General features: G+C 42.4%; 1 protein-coding gene across 3 annotated transcripts in view; it reads left to right on the forward strand.

The window, feature by feature from the left end:
- Positions 1 to 6,989: 6,989 nt before the first annotated feature.
- Positions 6,990 to 16,687, forward strand: part of PEX7 (peroxisomal biogenesis factor 7) — an 82,262-nt gene continuing 72,564 nt past the window's right edge. For 2 of the 3 annotated variants that reach the window (XM_073337426.2, XM_073337425.1), the window contains exons 1-3: positions 6,990 to 7,233; positions 12,587 to 12,644; positions 14,373 to 14,523. In XM_073337426.2, coding sequence (XP_073193527.1) covers positions 7,098 to 7,233; positions 12,587 to 12,644; positions 14,373 to 14,523 — 345 coding nt within the window. In that variant the 5' untranslated portion in view covers positions 6,990 to 7,097. The remainder of the gene's footprint in view (positions 7,234 to 12,586; positions 12,645 to 14,372; positions 14,524 to 16,687) is intronic. The other variant, XM_073337424.2, reaches the window with a different exon arrangement.

Genomic DNA, 16,687 nt, shown 5'->3' on the forward strand with positions numbered 1-16,687 from the left:
CCTTTGAAATCTTTAAATAATAATATCCATATGAAAACATCAGCAATTCGTGCAACAGATCAGGAAATAATACCATTTAAATTAAATATACATGACCAAAAAAGAAAGTGATCTAAAATTCCTTGTCATTTATCCATAACTGGCCTGGCACCAATGGCTCTACTGTTAATGTTGTATTAATCATTAACCAGCACACTACATTAGACAGCGGAAATTGAATTAAGGAGTATGCACTAAATTGTATATACTTGCCCTCCACTATTCATCTGTTCCTCTTTTATACAGTAAGTCTCACACCCCTTCCCAGATTCCTCCCTCTTTTTTTCCTACTCACAAGGAACCGTGTCATCTTCTCACATCTTTATGCACCTTTAATCCCCCAGAAAAGTCTCTATCCTAATCCCTCACACTTTTAATCTGGTAGTTATCTTGCTTTCTCCCAGGACTTTTTGCTGCTGCCTTCCTAGTTCCAGCTAGCTGTTTATCCACTCCCACTCTCTACTGGTTACTTCCAGACCCAGTGTTGCAAATTCTTGTGATTTTATCGTAAGCTGTAAAATATGTGGTGCTTTGTTCAGAGTCTTACGATTACATGAGAACCTCATCTTTAATTACAAAACGGAAGTTTCTAAGTTTCTACTAGTAAAGGAAACAGAGAAAAGCTGGACAATGTGAATCCTAAAGGCTTAAAAACTAGAAGGCAAATAAAAGATCATCATAGTAGCTGAGCGCCTCACAATCTTTAACATACTTAGCCTCACAATGCGTCTGAGAGGTAGGGAAGTACTATTATCCCCATTTAACAGATGGAGAACCTAAATCCAGAGAGATTAAGTGACTTGTCCAGGCTCACACAGGAAGTCTGTGGTGGAACAGGGAACTGAACCCAGCAGCCTAACCCCACCTTCCTCTCTGATCTCGCTTGACATATGCTGCCAGCCAACCCACATCAGTTCTGAGCCAACTGTTGGATTAAAAAATGCTAGCAGGTCACAGCAGGGGCTCTAGTTCAAAGAAGATGAATCCAAAGTGCCCCACATCCCCTGCTGGTGCAAATTCACTCCTTGGACTAGAGATCCCTACTTGCCATTCTTGCACTCAACCTGGCAGCTATTCAGTTTTCTAAGGATTAAATGCTTTATAGTTGGGCAATAAACCTATAGAAGTGGGGTTGTGTTAAGTAGCATGGGGCATCATCAAGCTATTTACACATTTTAGTGTTTGTGAGCATGAGGAAATCTTTCAATGTTGCTTAGGAGTTTTTCCTGGAAAAGTAGAATCTTAATTTTTAGATAGAACTTGTCTGCCACCTACTGATCATTTCTGAGAACATTTTTTTTGGTTGGTTGGTTGTTTTGCTTGTTTTTACTGTTGAAACACTGCTGAATCTGTCTTAGATATTTCTACATAAAATGCAATTGTCAATGGTTATGCTTCATGTTGAAAATGATCAATTAAGCACACATTTTTGTTGACTTTTACATAGCTAAAGAACCAGTTCTTGATTTACATATCTTTTCAGAGATTGGGGAGGGAAAAGCAGTAGTGTTTGTTTACTAGTTTTGTTTGTATCTCCTCTTTCTGTTTAAGAATACCTTTTGCTTTAGTTGTTGATGTTGAGTAATATGTGTCTCTTTAAAACTTTCTGCATCAGCTGCTTTGGCTTGCCAAGTTATTTTGCTTGTTGCTGTACTACAGCCATTGGATCATGCTACCTAGATCTGCACACTGGTCTTTTCCATTTCACAGGAAAATGGGACTCGGGTACTCCTGTGACACCAAGCAGACTTTGTGGAAACCATTTTGCATGATCTGGGGCTTAAACTATGGTCAGGATGGAGACAGGGAGAGACATGGGCAGGCGAGGGGAGTCTGAACAGTGGCCTGATCCAAAACCTATTGAAGTCAATGAATCTTTCCATAGACTTCAATTAGCTTTACATCAAGCCTATTGTTTTCCCTCCAGACCCAGAAAAATTAAGAACAAATGATAATATCGTCCCAGACTTCGTTATCTTTTCACAGGGCCTTTTTCCTCTGTGTTCAGTGGTTACTGTGACCAAAGGAACACCCTGCTAGCCATACTACTAGGGAACCAGGGTCATTGAGAGTCAGAGCCAATATGAAGGCACAGGGGCTTTGCACGAGATAACTTTGGCCTCCTACATGATCCTGGGATCTGTCCGGTTTGGAGGCAAGTCTCTTAACCTTTTGTGTATGCATGGGCGGAACCCATGGGATGATGTGGGTGATCTCAGCAAGGATCTTCAGAATCTCCTCTCATAGGTTTTTCTGTGGGAGAAAAACATTTGAGCCTATGTTACAGTAAGTGAGGTTCTTTTTCAGGATTTTCTTGTACCCCTCTATCTACCTCTTGATCTCGTGCCTATTAAATGTTCTCTTTGCAAGATTTTCCTTGAAATTTTGGCCGTTCTCTAGGTGTGATGTTTTGGGGATCACTCAGACCAATAAACAGTTCTGTTGCTGTCTGCCTGTAACCTGGGGTGCCTTAATGCTGAGCTGCTATGGCTCAGAGCCCTGACACCAGTAGCCTGCCCACAAGCACAAGCTCTCATCCTAGCTTCCACCAGCCTAGTTACACTTTGAAGGGTGACACCAACATCTCTTCTGGTCTCAAGTCTCCCCAAATCCATCCACCCCGAGTTCTTAACTACTAGATACTCGGATTTTCCTCCTCTGGTTTGTCACCCTCAAAGGCATAAAACTAGTCCTGCAAACATCAACCTGCTTTGCTACTCATGCTCCACACAGTGTGCACTACAGAGACCTACTTGGGGTAAAAATAAACTAAAAGTTTATTTAATAGACAAACACTGATTCAAAGATGAAATAGTAAGGGAATGCAAACACATACAAGTTACACAGAAACTAAACATAAGACACAATCTCAGGCTTTAAACTTTCAAATTAGATAAAAATCCCTTTTCTAACACAAGTTACCTATTGCCTTTGAACAGTTTCCCAGACTACCCCTTAACTGTAGCAGGGAATCGAGCATTTCATAGAGAGCTTCCTGCCTAGATACTGTCCCTCAGTTTCTGAATAGATTTCACTTCAAACACCATCTCTTTTTAAAAAATTTGTCATTTTTTTTCTTTCTCTCAGACTATGATGTTTCATAGTTATTCAGAACAGGGGAAATTCCCTCTTGACTAGATAGCCAGTATATCTCAATGTCTTGTCTTCTCATTCTGTAATGGTCCATCATTTGTCTTTTCCTAGGTTGTACAATGCTAGGTTCTTGGAGCTAATCTTGTTTGGTTGAGGAAGAAGCCCCTCCCTGCCTGACTGTCCACCACCCTGCTGAGAGATGGAGCTAAATCAGTGGTTCTCAAAGTTTTGTACTGGTGACCCCTTTCACATAGCAAGCCTCTGAGTGCGACCCCTCTTTATAAATTAAAAACACGGCGAAACAACGTGCACACAAAAATTTGCACAGAAGCACAAAACTTTGCATAGAAGAAATTTTTTGCACACACGGCCGGTCAAAAATTAGAGGGAACATTGCTCACGACCCCCTGAGGGGTTCTGACCCCCAGTTTGAGAACCCCTGAGCTAAATGATAGATTCATAGAAAGTAGGACTAGAAGAGTCCTTGATAGGTCATCTAGTCCAATCCCCTGCATTGAGGGAGGACTAAGTATTATCTATACTACCCCCTTAAAAACCTCCAGTGATGGAGATTCTGCAACCTCCCTAGGTAATTTGTTCCAGTGCTTAACTACCCTGACAGTTAGTGTTGGGAACACTGGGGCATGGCCACTAGGTAACTCGAGGGGATGGAAGACCATAAGTGTCGATGAAGCCCCCTCGCACTAGGCCCCGGTGTCCTTGGCCCCCCCCCCCTCCTGCCTGGAGGCACTCGCAGCAGCTCTGTGTGCTAGGCCCAAGTGTCCTTGGCCCCCCCGCCTGGAGGCACACACAGCAGTTATGCTGAGAATCTGCAACAGTATGTTGCAGAGTCAGACTGCCTGAAACTAAGCAAGGCCAAACAGGGGAGATATGGAAGAACAATGCTGAATAAAGCAGCTTTATGTATAGTTTAACAAATGATACAGAGAATCAGGGAACTAGCTGGGAACTGGATTGGCTGGCTATATGGATACTTGGGGCAGCTTGCTATTGGATAAGTATGCTGGGAAAAAGGATGTATAAAAGCCTGTGTAACTTCCTGCTCTGTTGTGCAGGATTTGAGATTTTATTCTCCCTGTACCTTTTTGCAGCTGCAAATAAACTTTTCTGCTTCTCCACCCCGTTGTGATTATTGGGTGTAGCACACCGGGTAACGAACCACTCCAGCTGTTGTTCAGCCTCTGGGCACTGGGTGCCGGCAACATTAGGAAGATTTTTCTAATGTCTAACCTAAATCTCCCTTACTGCAATTTAAGCCCATTACTTCTTGTCATCAGTGGATAAGAACAACAATTTATCACTTTCCTCTTTATACCAACTTTGTATATATTTGAAGACTGTTATCATGTCCCCCCTCAATCTTCTCTTCTCCAGACTAAACAAACCCAGTTTTTTCAATCTTTCCTCACAGGTCATGTTTTCTAGACCTTTAATCATTTTTGTTACTCTCCTCTGGACTTTCTCTGGTTTGTCTGTTTCCTTCTCAATGTGTGGGTGCCCAGAACTGAACACAATACTCCAAATGAGATCATATCAGTTCTGAGCAGGGTGGAAGAATCACTTCTCATGTCTTGCTTACAATACTCCTTTTAATACATCCCAGAATTATGTTTGCTTTTCTTGCAATAGTATTATATTGGTGACTCATATTTAGTTTGGGATCCCCAAGATCTTTTTCTGCAGTACTCCTTCCTAGACAATCATTTCCCATTTTGTATTTGTGCAGCTCCTTCCTAAGTGTAGTGTTTTGCATTTGTGCTTATTGAATTTCATCCTATGTATTTCAGACCGTTTTCCCCATTTGTTAAGATGATTTTGAATTTGAATCCTGTTCTCCAATGCACTTGCGACTCTCCCAGTTTGATATCATCAACAAACTTTATAAGTGTATTCTCTATGCCATTATCCAAATCATTTATGAAAATATTGAATAGAACCAGTCCCAGGACAGACCCCAATTCTTAATTCTCACTATTTTAGCCTCAAAACCTACCCCATTTACTCTGTTTGCTATGTTAGTCATGCAATGGCTGCTAAACTTTTTGGTGAAAAGTGAAACAAAAAAGGCATTTAACACTTTGGCCATTGCAGCGTTTTCTGTTATTGCTTTCCCTCCATATTGAGAAAATATTGCAGCATAAATTATGACCAGTTTTATATATACACAAATACATAAATTCATAACCACAGTATGTATACATTTGTCATTATCATAAACTTCAGAACATGAAAAGCTTTCATAAAAGACCTTACTTTGTATACATTTATACTACAATAGCATTGTATATAATTATTTGATTCAACTGTGTATTCTTTAGGGTTCAAACCCCCTGTTCTCCCTTTGGAGTCTGAATCCTGATTGTCATACCAGGTAGAGGACATGTCTAGTGCAGCAAAGATATGCCTTTTATGATTGCTTCCTGGTTGTGCAAGCTCTTTGCAGATCTTTATTATATTTATCTTTCTACCGGATATGCAGAATCAGTTGATGAAGCTTCTCCAACTCTTTGATGTACTAGTGGTAACCTGTCCATAGAGTAATGTGAAAATTGCTATAGCATAATAAATGAATGTTGACTTGGGCCTTTGTATGGTTTTGTTCTGGTTCCAAGCTCAATGTCGCAACCTGCACATGCTTTTTTAATTTCAGTAAGTATTTCTCAGTCATTGGAGGTGCTACCTGACAAAACACCCACCAAGTTCTGTTTTGATTTACACGTTAGATAAACCTATTGACTTACTATGGTTAAGTGGCATGTCCCCTTTTAATAGGGTTTCAGGACAGGAGCAACTACAATAAAGAGTTCATAAAGTCCTCACCTCAGGAGCCTGGTTCAGAGCTCCCAAACTTCAGAGGTTACAAAACAGTCTCTGAGGGTGTATCTGCTCTGCACCTGAAAGGTGTGATTCCCCGCGTGGGCAGACAGGTTCACGCAATAGCGCCACTCAAACTAGCATGCTAAATATAGCAGCATGGACCTTGTGGCACTGGCAGCAGCTTGGGCTGAAAATGTTACAGTGTACAGCCACAGGGGACATAAAGAACCTGACTCTGAAAACATTTACTACTACCCTGCATACTCTCAACGATGTCTATCAGGCTCAGAGCCTGTATACAAGATAGCTCCTCAGCTGGTATATGCTGGCACAGCCCTAGGGAAGTTAACAAAGCAAGGCTGATTTCACCAGCTGACATAACTTTATGGAGAAGTAGATTCATATTAGATTCCAAGGCCAAATCATCTAGTGTGACCGCCTGGGTAACACAGGTCACAGAGCTTCCCCTAAATAGGTTGGGGCGCTCACTGAAGTCAGTGGGACTGTTCACATGAATAAGTTAAGCGTGGTGCTGCATTAAGTATTTGCAGGACTGGCCCTAAAACCAGAGCAACCCCGTGAGCGCCCTGTGAGCCTGTGCTTCACACTCCTCCGCCTGGCTGTGACCGCAGGTGGTGAGGGAGCCGGTTGTACATCAGGCAGGAGGCCAACGTGGGTGAAGGTGGTGGATGATGGCAGGATTGCCAACTTTGGTTGGAAGTATTCCCGGAGGTTTCATCGTATGACATAATCTTTAATTAAAGATTAATCTTTGATTCCTGGAGACCCCAGGACAATCCTGGAGATTTGGCAACCCTACCAAATGTTGTTGCGAGAGCAGAAAAGGCGCGGGAGGGGATGGCAAGCCAAGCCCAGGCCGCGGGCCCAGAGAGGGCCGAGGGCGGGGCTTAGCCCTGCCTGTTGCCCCTGACAACAGTCCCTCCACTGCCCCTGGAGGAGCTGCGCAGCGTCTTGCCCAAACCCAAGATGGCGGCGCCGCGCGCGGAGCCCCGCCCCTTTGCCGGGCGCTTCCGGAGCGGCCCCACGTGTGTGTGCCCGCGCGCGCGCTGTGGGGCTAGAGCGAGGGGGGCCCGTTTCTCCCAGCCGGGCCACCCGGCGCCGCGGCCATGAGCGGGGCCGGTGCGGGCGCTCGGCGCGCCCAGGCCTTCCGGCTGCCGGGGCGACACGGCTACGCGGTGGAGTTCTCGCCCTACCTGCCCGGGCGCCTGGCCTGCGCCGCCGCGCAGTACTACGGGATCGCCGGTGAGGGAGGGGCCGCGTCCCCCCCCCCCGCCACGTGTTACCCTCCTTGGAGGGGAGCTGCTGGGGGCCTTGTCCTCCACCCCCGCCCCCCGGGCTCACTGCCTCTCCCGCCCCCACGCTTATTGCGGGGCGGGGCTGCAGCCCCGGCGCGCTCCCCGGCCAGGAAGCTGCGACACCCTTGCGCCCCCTCCCCCTGAGCCTGCGTTGGCACCCGCTGTAGCCCCGTGGGGCCCCGGTGCCTGAGCTCGGTCTGGGGAAATGTCAGTCCCTGCCGAGCTCTGTAGCGTGAGAATGCCTCTTCCTCCCCCCTGCTCTGCCTCCCCTTTACGATCTGCTCCGCGTTATGCCTTGCGTGCGCTGGCGCTGGGCTTTGCAACCATACTTCCTACACCTGGATAACTTCCATGCGCATAAGTGTGTTTGGACTTGGGGCCTGTGTTACTGTACAGTGTTGTTTGTCTCCGCCCCTTGCTTTGAGACTTTTGGCAACTTTGACTCCCAAGGAATTTTAAGTTTCTTTCCCCTTCCTCGGTGCTGCTGCTGCCTGTGGAGTGCAGCTACTGATTAGACCAGTCAATTATTGTGCTTTGTGTGTGTGTGTGGGGGGGGGGGGGGGGGTTCTCTCTTGCCCCAGTGGGGAGCGGGAGGGGGGAATGAGAGAGACTAGGTAGCGTATGAAATATGCACTAGGACCTTTTGACCTGTAAGGTGCTGAGCTGAAGAGTTACCACCCATTCTCACTCGGTGTTCTATCTGACTTTTCAGTTTTGCTGTGTTTGGAGGAACGAAAATCCTGTGGTTATATAGACTACAAATATTTTATAAATGCATATAAAATGTAGACTGCTACTGATTTGGGGGTTTTCTAATTCTAGTTAAAGGGATACTGTCATCTTTAAACTTGTGTATTGCAAACAAATATTTATTCAGCTAATAAGACATTAGGTTATTGAAAGTGAGTGAGTGTTTAAAAACCAATTTATTACTTACGATTTTTGAAAGGATGTTAAGAAAAATTATAGTTTCACTTTCGTCCTAATCCTGCTTATACTTGCTTATATGAATACACCTATTAAGGTCAGTGGGCTACTTGTACAAGTCGTGTCACACACATGCAAAAGTATCTGCTGGCATTACCTTTTTGAGCTTTTCAGTCCTTTTTAGCGGTTAAATTACTTTAACTGTTCATCTACCTTAAAAATGTTATGGTGTTTATGGGAAGAAGGTCCTACAAATGATAACTTGCAATGTCTAATAAAATTGGGTACTTTGTAAATAGTTTTAAAACAACATTTAGTGTTTTCCTGTACAGCAAATATAGTACAGAAAAATGTCACTGTTAAAATACAAGAAAAATAAAACTGTCTGTTTTCATTAACCTAACCTATAACCTCCATTAGATACAGAAGGAAAGTACTGTAGTACTGTATCTACAGTAAGCCAGCCTGCAGTCCTAGCCTGTAAATACTTAAGGATACACATAACTTTAGTCACATAACTGGGCCAACTTATGCATGGGGTAGTTATGCAGGTATTCTTTCACGGGATAGGGACTGATGGGCACAGTCCTACTATCCTGAAGTCATTTGATGTTTTGCCATTTCACTTAAATGGAATTAGCATAACTGGGAATATTTTGCTTGCAGAAAGAAAGACTATTAGCTGAAGCTACAGAGATGTAACTACTGCATAGCAATGAAGGGAAGACTATATAATAGCTTAGTCTCGCATGGTCTGTAATAGTTTGGTCTAATTTTAGTTGCTGTGTTTAGTGTTTGGGTGCTAGATGGTCAGGAGGTCAGACCTCGTGATCTGGTCTTAAACTCTAACTCTTTAATTCTAAACTTCCTTGCTGGAATTAAATTTCTCTTCTGGGAGAGAAATAGTGTGCTTAAGAGAAAAGAAAAGCAGATCTTTTCGATTTAACCAAGCATAACACCATGGACTACTGGAAAAAAGTATACACACTGCATTGCTGGGTGGAGATAGGTGGCCCGTTAACGCTTCCAATAAACATGCACAAAACTCAGAAAAATACATATTTAAAATAAAGTATGTTGTGGCAACTAATGTTTAGCAAATCAGAGGAACTGCTTTTGAATAGAAAATAACTTATTAAAGTAGTAAAGGGGAGGCCTTGATGTCAGCGTTGTGTAAAATTTATTTTTAGTTGATTTGGTGTGAAAAAAGGTGACAGAAGCCTTCTTGCACATTCACATATCTCCAGTTAAGGCATTTGTACATCCAAATTGGACATTATGTTGCTAACTAGGCGTTTAGATGTTTAAGTACTTTGAAAACTTGGCCTTAGCTGGCTGATTGAAGAACAGTTCTTAGGCAATCATTTTGTGTGTATGGATCCATGGTGGGCATTAGGCATTGTAACACTTAGCATATGGCACCTAACTTCTAGGCACTTAGAAAATCATAGGAACAACACTGTGATCGGTAAAGCAGAATTATTCTATAGGGAGCCTAGGTGTATGAATGGGGAGAGATACACTCCTAAGAATGATCCACAATGCCAGCATGCTAGGCAGGGAAGTGCCTAAAATAGCTAATGGAAAATGCCAAGGAGAGGTGTGTGTACTATGTCCCACTCCTTTCATGGTGATAGGTGCCTACTTCTGCATATCATCCATCAACAGGCACCTGCCACATGGAGTCAGACAGCTTAGGGACACCTTGTTTTTTTTTAAAAAAAAAAGGTGGATACAAATCAGACATCAAGAATTATAACATTCAAAAACCAGTCGGAGAACACTTCAACCTCCCTGGTCACTCAATGTCAGACCTAAAAGTTGCAGTTCTCCAACAAAAAAACTTCAAAAGCAGACTCCAGTGAGAAACTGCAGAATTGGAATTAATTTGCAAACTGGACACCATTAAATTAGGCTTGAATAAAGACTGGGAGTGGGTGGGACATTACACAAAGTATAAACTATTTCCCCACGCTAATTTTATTCCCCTACTGTTACTCACACCTTCTTGTCAACTGTTTGAAATGGGCCATCCTGATTATCACTAGAAAAGTTTTTTTTCTCCTTATGATAATAGCCCACCTTAACTGATTAGTTGCATTACAGTTGGTATGGCAACACCCATTTTTTCATGTTGTCTGTCTATATATATATCTTCCTACTGTATTTTCCACTGCATGCATCCGATGAAGTGGGTTTTAGCACAAGAAAGCTTATGCCCCCAAAACATTTAGTCTCTAAGGTGCCACAGGTTTTCTTACCATGCCACCCTTACTTCTGCGCTGCTGCCTTCAGAGCTGGGCAGCTGGAGAGTGGTGGCTGCTGGCTGAGGGCCTAGCTCTGCAGGCAGCAGAGCAGAAGTAAAGGTGGCCATACCATACCATGCCATCCTTATTTCTGTGCTGCTGCAGGCAGTGGCTCTGCCTTCAGAGCTGGGCTTCCAGACAGCAGCCACCGCTCTCCAGCTGCCCAGCACTGAAGGCAGCGCCGCCATTAGCAGCAGCGTAGAAGTAAGGGTAGCAGTACCGCAACCCCCCCTACAATAACCTTGTGGACTTCCCCAACTCCTTTTGGGTCAGGACCCCTACAATTACAACACTGAAATTTCAGATTTAAATAGCTGAAATCATGACATTTGTGATTTTTTAAATCCTATGACTGAAATTGACAAAAATGGACCTTGAATTTGGTAGGGTCCTAGTTATAAGGTGAGCACCAGCACCATCTCCTTCTAGCCATATTTTGAATGGGCTCCAATCTTGTAGGCATGCTCAGAGGCCACTTGTCAGATCAGGCCCCATACATGATACAGGAGGCCAAATGCATGTCTTCCGTCGGTTTGTGATTCACTGTGAAGCTTAGGCAGGTGATAAGTGTCCAGATGCCTGGAGAGAGGCAGCAATGCACGTGCTCAGAGGCAGAAACTTAGGCACATGGGAACTTTTTTACCTTGAAAACATAGGAGACAACTTAGTTTAGGAGCCTACAGGGCTCAGTGGGAGTTTTGTGCATTGCAGTGGAACCACAACTGGGACTTAGGCATCTTAACCTGAGACTTAAGTGTTTAAGTACCTTTGTGGATCCCACCCATAATGTCTAATCTTCACAGTATGTAATGCATGGTATTCAGAATACTTTTTTGGCCTGTAAGTGCAATACCTCCAGACTTTGTATTCAATTTTTTTTTTCTTAATGTAAGCCACTAATTTTTTTCCAATTTATGGATATAGCACAGTTGTATTAGATTTTAGCTTATCTTTGTTTTATTGTTTATAACACATATAATAAAGGGAAAAATGATATGCAAAGTGAGTGTTAGGTGGTCTTATTGTAAACCTTATTAAAGCAAATTAGCTCATATATTTTTATATCTTCAAAGGCTGTACTGTTAAGTTTTTGTTCAATCCAAATATATTGTTGGATTCATAAGTTGCTTACATATTGTCAACATATCCCAAAACATTTACTGATTTCCTCTATTTTTTGCTCCTGTTTCCCATAAAGGCCATCTATATTGCTACTTGCTACTTTTTAATGAGATAGTGAATTGCAGATTCTACATCTACCCCAGACTCCCTGCCAATTTTTCCCGAGTCTCCTTCCCAATCTGATTGTCCTATATTTACATAATATTTTCTCTCTCGCTGTGGGAAAGATCCTCTCAAACAGAGGAAAACTGACTGTACAGAGGCAAGAGTGAGTCTGACTAGAATTAAATAGTAGTACAATATACAAAATAAACTGGATGAAAACATTATAGTACTCTTAGCAGCTGCCTTCATAGGTACATTCTAGCACCCACGGTTGAGCTCTGTTGGATCCCTGTGCTGCGCTTATTACAGGATTGTAGCCTTACATCTTTCTTGTAAGAACAGCATGTTTAATAATATTCAGATAGAAACATGATACTTTTTTTTCACTTTGATATAGGAGGGTTTTATCTGAATTCCATTTCCTTAGAATCAAATTTCCTACATTTCTCATTTCACCCATAATAAGCTTCATTCTTATCACATTTTTCTGTAGTATTATCCCTTGTATATTATAAAAGGATCTATATAATCCCATACTGATGTGTGTTTGCAACATAAGGTTATTCAAAAGAAAATATAAAAATGCTTTATTTGCACTGAGTTGTCCCTTTTTTCCATTTTGCTGTCAGAAGCATCAAAAACTGACACAGATGAAGTAGCAAAAGGGCATAAATATAGCCAAAGAAGCTATTTATAAGCACAGCTAATTGCGCAGGTCCCTCTATCAGATTCAGGTGCCTTCCATATTTGCACTGTAGTATAAACTATCACAGTGCATCATAGTTTCCAGTGGATTAAAAAAATTGGCTCTGTTGCATTGTGCTGTTCTTGTTTTTTCAGGTTGTGGAACTCTGGCAGTGCTGGAACAAAATGAAGCTGGGATTTGTCTTTTCAGAAGGTAACAACTTTATAACTTTTTAATAAGAAGTATTTGTTATAGAAACTTTAGTGAAAGAGACCGATTTGGATATTTTGGTATTTCTGTTAGTGATAAATATTGGCTGTATGATATATTGAATATACACTTCCATTACTTAGGTACAAAGATCTGGTTATATTATCTGGCTTAAAATATTAAATGGTATTTTTAAAGTTAAAGTTGACACCATCCTTAAAGTAAGCCATTTAGGGGCAGCAGAGTGGTGCAAGTTAAAAGCAGTGTCTCTGCCCTAGCTTATTGTTGCATGTTGAGTCTTGCTGCCCTTGCATTGCTCCTTGGACCCAAAACTTTTCACTGAATGGGTTTGTTCGAATGAATGAATGAAGCGGGACCTGTGGAAACTAAACTTTGTAGGTATTTCCCTATTGATCTTTTCTGGGGAATGGTGAATCCTCTCGTAGTTCTTTTTGGGCTGTCTCCTTTCACAGCTCAACAATGCCCCGCCTAAAAACATGTGGTGTTCTGATCGTAAGAGAAGTGTTGACACAACTTGAAACATAAAGCTTATCTGAGATGAGAGTTTAAATAGAAATATAATAAATTACCTTACTCTTAGATACCAGCAGATATTTTTTCAGTTGGTTAATTAGATGGCAGGCTACTTATAGCAGTTAAATATTGTACTGCTACTGCTGGGTATAGTATTATAGTAATAAATGAATATTAGTGGTTCAGTAATGAAAGTACTTTTTATCCCCTCATTGTTTGTAGTGGGAGGCCCTATGTTTCTTTGCTAGAACCTTGGAGGTCTGCTCCATGTTTACCACTCCCACCCTGGAGGCTCTGAATTACGATCAGCATCCTTATGGATAAGAAGGACTGGATGGGACACTTCTAATCACTTAATGATGTTTTGCTGTCAACCAGAGTGGTCACTGTAGATCAATGAGTGGCATGCCCTTCCTTCAGTGCAATAGAAGTAGAGATTGACTTGGATATTTTGGTATCTCAGTTAGTGATAAATAATAGCTCTATGATATATCCAAGCTGGCACTACCTCTATAGTGCTCCCATTTGCTCAGGAAGGTTGAGATGGAAATCAGACCTCAGTCCCTATATCAGGGTGGGCAAACTTTTTGGCCCTCGGGCCACATCGGGGTTGTGAAATGGTATGGAGGGCCCGGTAGGGAAGTCTGTGCCTCCCAAAACAGCCCGGCCCCCACCCCCTATCCACTCCCTCCCACTTCCCGCCCCCTGACTGCCCCACTCCGTATCCAACTCCCCCTGCTCCTTGTCCCCTAACCGCCCTCTCCGGGACCCCACCCTCTATCCAACCCCCTCTGCTCCCTGTCTCCTGACCGCCCCTCGCCCCCCCCCCAACCTCTGCCCCCGTCCCCTGACTGCCCCCGAGGACCTCCTGCCCCTTATCCAACCCCCCCTTCCACCCGCCCCCTTACCATGCTGCTTATCTGGCCCGTAGGCTGTAGTTTGCCCACCGCTGCTCTATAGGAAAGGTGATGGTCTTTGGCTGTCTTGTGCTGACCTGTTCGAACATAAATTTTTTTAAAGCTTTCAAGGTATCATCAGAATTTCTTCTAAGAAGATTCTTTGGAAAGTCAAACATACAAAAAATTAGTATGTTCAGAATGTGGTAAATTAAAAATCTTATTGATCAATCTTTGAATATAACCCAACCAGCTATACAGTCATTTCTCATGGATGAATATCTTGATTGCCCTGGTTTAGTTTTGACTGGAATGATGGCCTGTTTGATGTGACATGGAGTGAGAACAATGAACACGTGCTGGTCACTTCTAGTGGGGATGGATCTCTGCAGATCTGGGACACTGCTAAACCCACAGGTCCACTGCAAGTCTATAAAGAGCACACTCAGGAGGTAAAAGAGGCAAAATTAAAAATGTTAATGGCCTACTTTTTTTACTGCTTGGATTATTAAAGGGCTCACTTGCAGAATCACAATTGGAAAATGTTTTTTCTTTGCTTGGGGCTATAGCATGAACTTACATCTTTAAGACTGTTGAACATGAGGTAAATTACATATTGTGTTTATAGTAGATGACATTTGGGCACCTAAAATTAATATATTTTTAGAAATACTTCAAAGACTTTATTCTTGATTGCTCCAAGATTAGGTTGGGGTACTCATTCAGTAGAATGTGGTATTGAACAGGACAAGTCTCAACTAGAAGGATGGTGTCTGCAGCAATGATACCCATGAAGGGTGTAAAGTGAGACAATATGCAGATTCTCAGGACTCTTCATATTCAAGGTGGGAAAAGGCAAGAGCCTTCAAATATCTGTGGGGCCCTAGTCTCAGAATAGTTATTTGTGCCCTTTAAGCATAAAAAGAAATCCTAAACCTATTCATATAATATGCCTAACCTGAATTTGTTTGTGTGTGTACACATCTCAAGGTTATAAAGAAGGAGGAAGTAGCATCTATTTAAAGTTGGACGCTTTCTCCCTCTCTACTTACCACAGAGAGTGAATATAAATTATTCCTGTTGTTTTTACAAACTATTAAAATGGAAATATCTCCTTCAACAATATTTTACCTCACTGCGTTTTTAGACTGACTGTTACTCTTTTAATTATTTGGTTCTCAAAATGGGGAATAGGTGGAATAACTGTAACCTGTATATCTTCGGCATGTCAGAACCCTGAAGCAGAGGCATGTCAGAAGGAAAAGTCATGTAACATTGTGAACTCAGCCTGCAGAAAGGAGTGCTAGACTTCTAAAGGGAACCTGTTCAAAGTGATATAACATACTTGGGTGGGAAAGGCAGATAATTGAAAATCTTTCTAAAGGACCTTCTTCAAAAGAGGTGATCCACAATTAGTCCTGTTGTGTTAACTGGGCCTACAAATGTACCCTAATTGCAAGCTCATATTTGAAAAGTGACTGAAAATTCATAAGACCTATAACAAATGTTGATGGGGAAAAGCGCAAAAGCGGGACACAGTGCACTAATTCAGTCTAACAAAAGGCCTGCTGATATAACTCAAGGATTGTATTAAGATCATGCTTGGTAAACAAGAAAAGTGTGGAACTGGAAATCAGTGAACCAAAATTGCTGTATTGGAAATTAGGCCTGATTGATGGACAAAATAATGAAGGGATGGGCTATTCCACCATCACTCCCTTTCAGGTTTGTGAAAAAGGGACTTTGGGGGTAGGGGGAGCTAATGGACTGCAGTGCTGCCTGACTGAAAGATGGGGATGGGGCAAACTTCACCATCATGGCAGCCACCCCACTGTTTCCTGGGACCCCAAACCTTTATTCTCATCCTGAAAGAAGTCCTAATAGGACTGGGCCAAGAGCGGGGCCCAGATGACACTGCCACCTCTACTGGCTCCAGCTGAATCCCAAACACCACTTAGGATGTGCGACTTCGTGTCCTTTTCCTTCCCTACCTTATTTCTTCTCTTTCCTATCTCTCTGCTTTTTTACTTCTCTCTAATAACAGTCTTGCTTAGCCAGCCAGGACAGCATATTTTGCAACACTGCTGTAAGCCTGTGACCAGAAAGAGGCAATTTAAAGCAATCACCTAAACAGCCCAACACTTGTTCAAGTTTGCCAGGTCTTGAAGTAGCTGTAACACACTGTACCTGTGTTTTTTCCAGTAATGAGGTTGTAAGTGAAAACATCAGAGACAGAAGCTGCATTTTCTGTCTTTGTCTTTCCCCTTTGTGTATGTGTGTTTTGTTATCTTATGAAATGGGATCAGACTTTAACAGCTCCAGCCATCTCAAGTAACTTCTTCTCTTTTCCCCAAAAACAGTTACCATCTTTGATACCATCTAAAATTCTGTCAATCAAGGGGTGTATTCCTTTGAAAAACTCTCTCCAGATAGAGTAAAGGGAACAGTGGATGTTGTTAAAATGAAAGCCTTATTTAATACTTTCCATTTCAAATGCTTTAACTTTTTCCTTCTTTTCTGTATCTCTGATAAAAGGTTAAAAGGATTTTTAATGATGTGTTTGCCAGGGGATTAAGCAGGCTGAGGTCTCTGCATGTGAAACTCCAAACCTTGTTT

Source organism: Lepidochelys kempii, chromosome 3 (assembly GCF_965140285.1).
Source record: "Lepidochelys kempii isolate rLepKem1 chromosome 3, rLepKem1.hap1, whole genome shotgun sequence".
In the NCBI taxonomy this organism is placed as follows: domain Eukaryota; kingdom Metazoa; phylum Chordata; order Testudines; family Cheloniidae; genus Lepidochelys; species Lepidochelys kempii.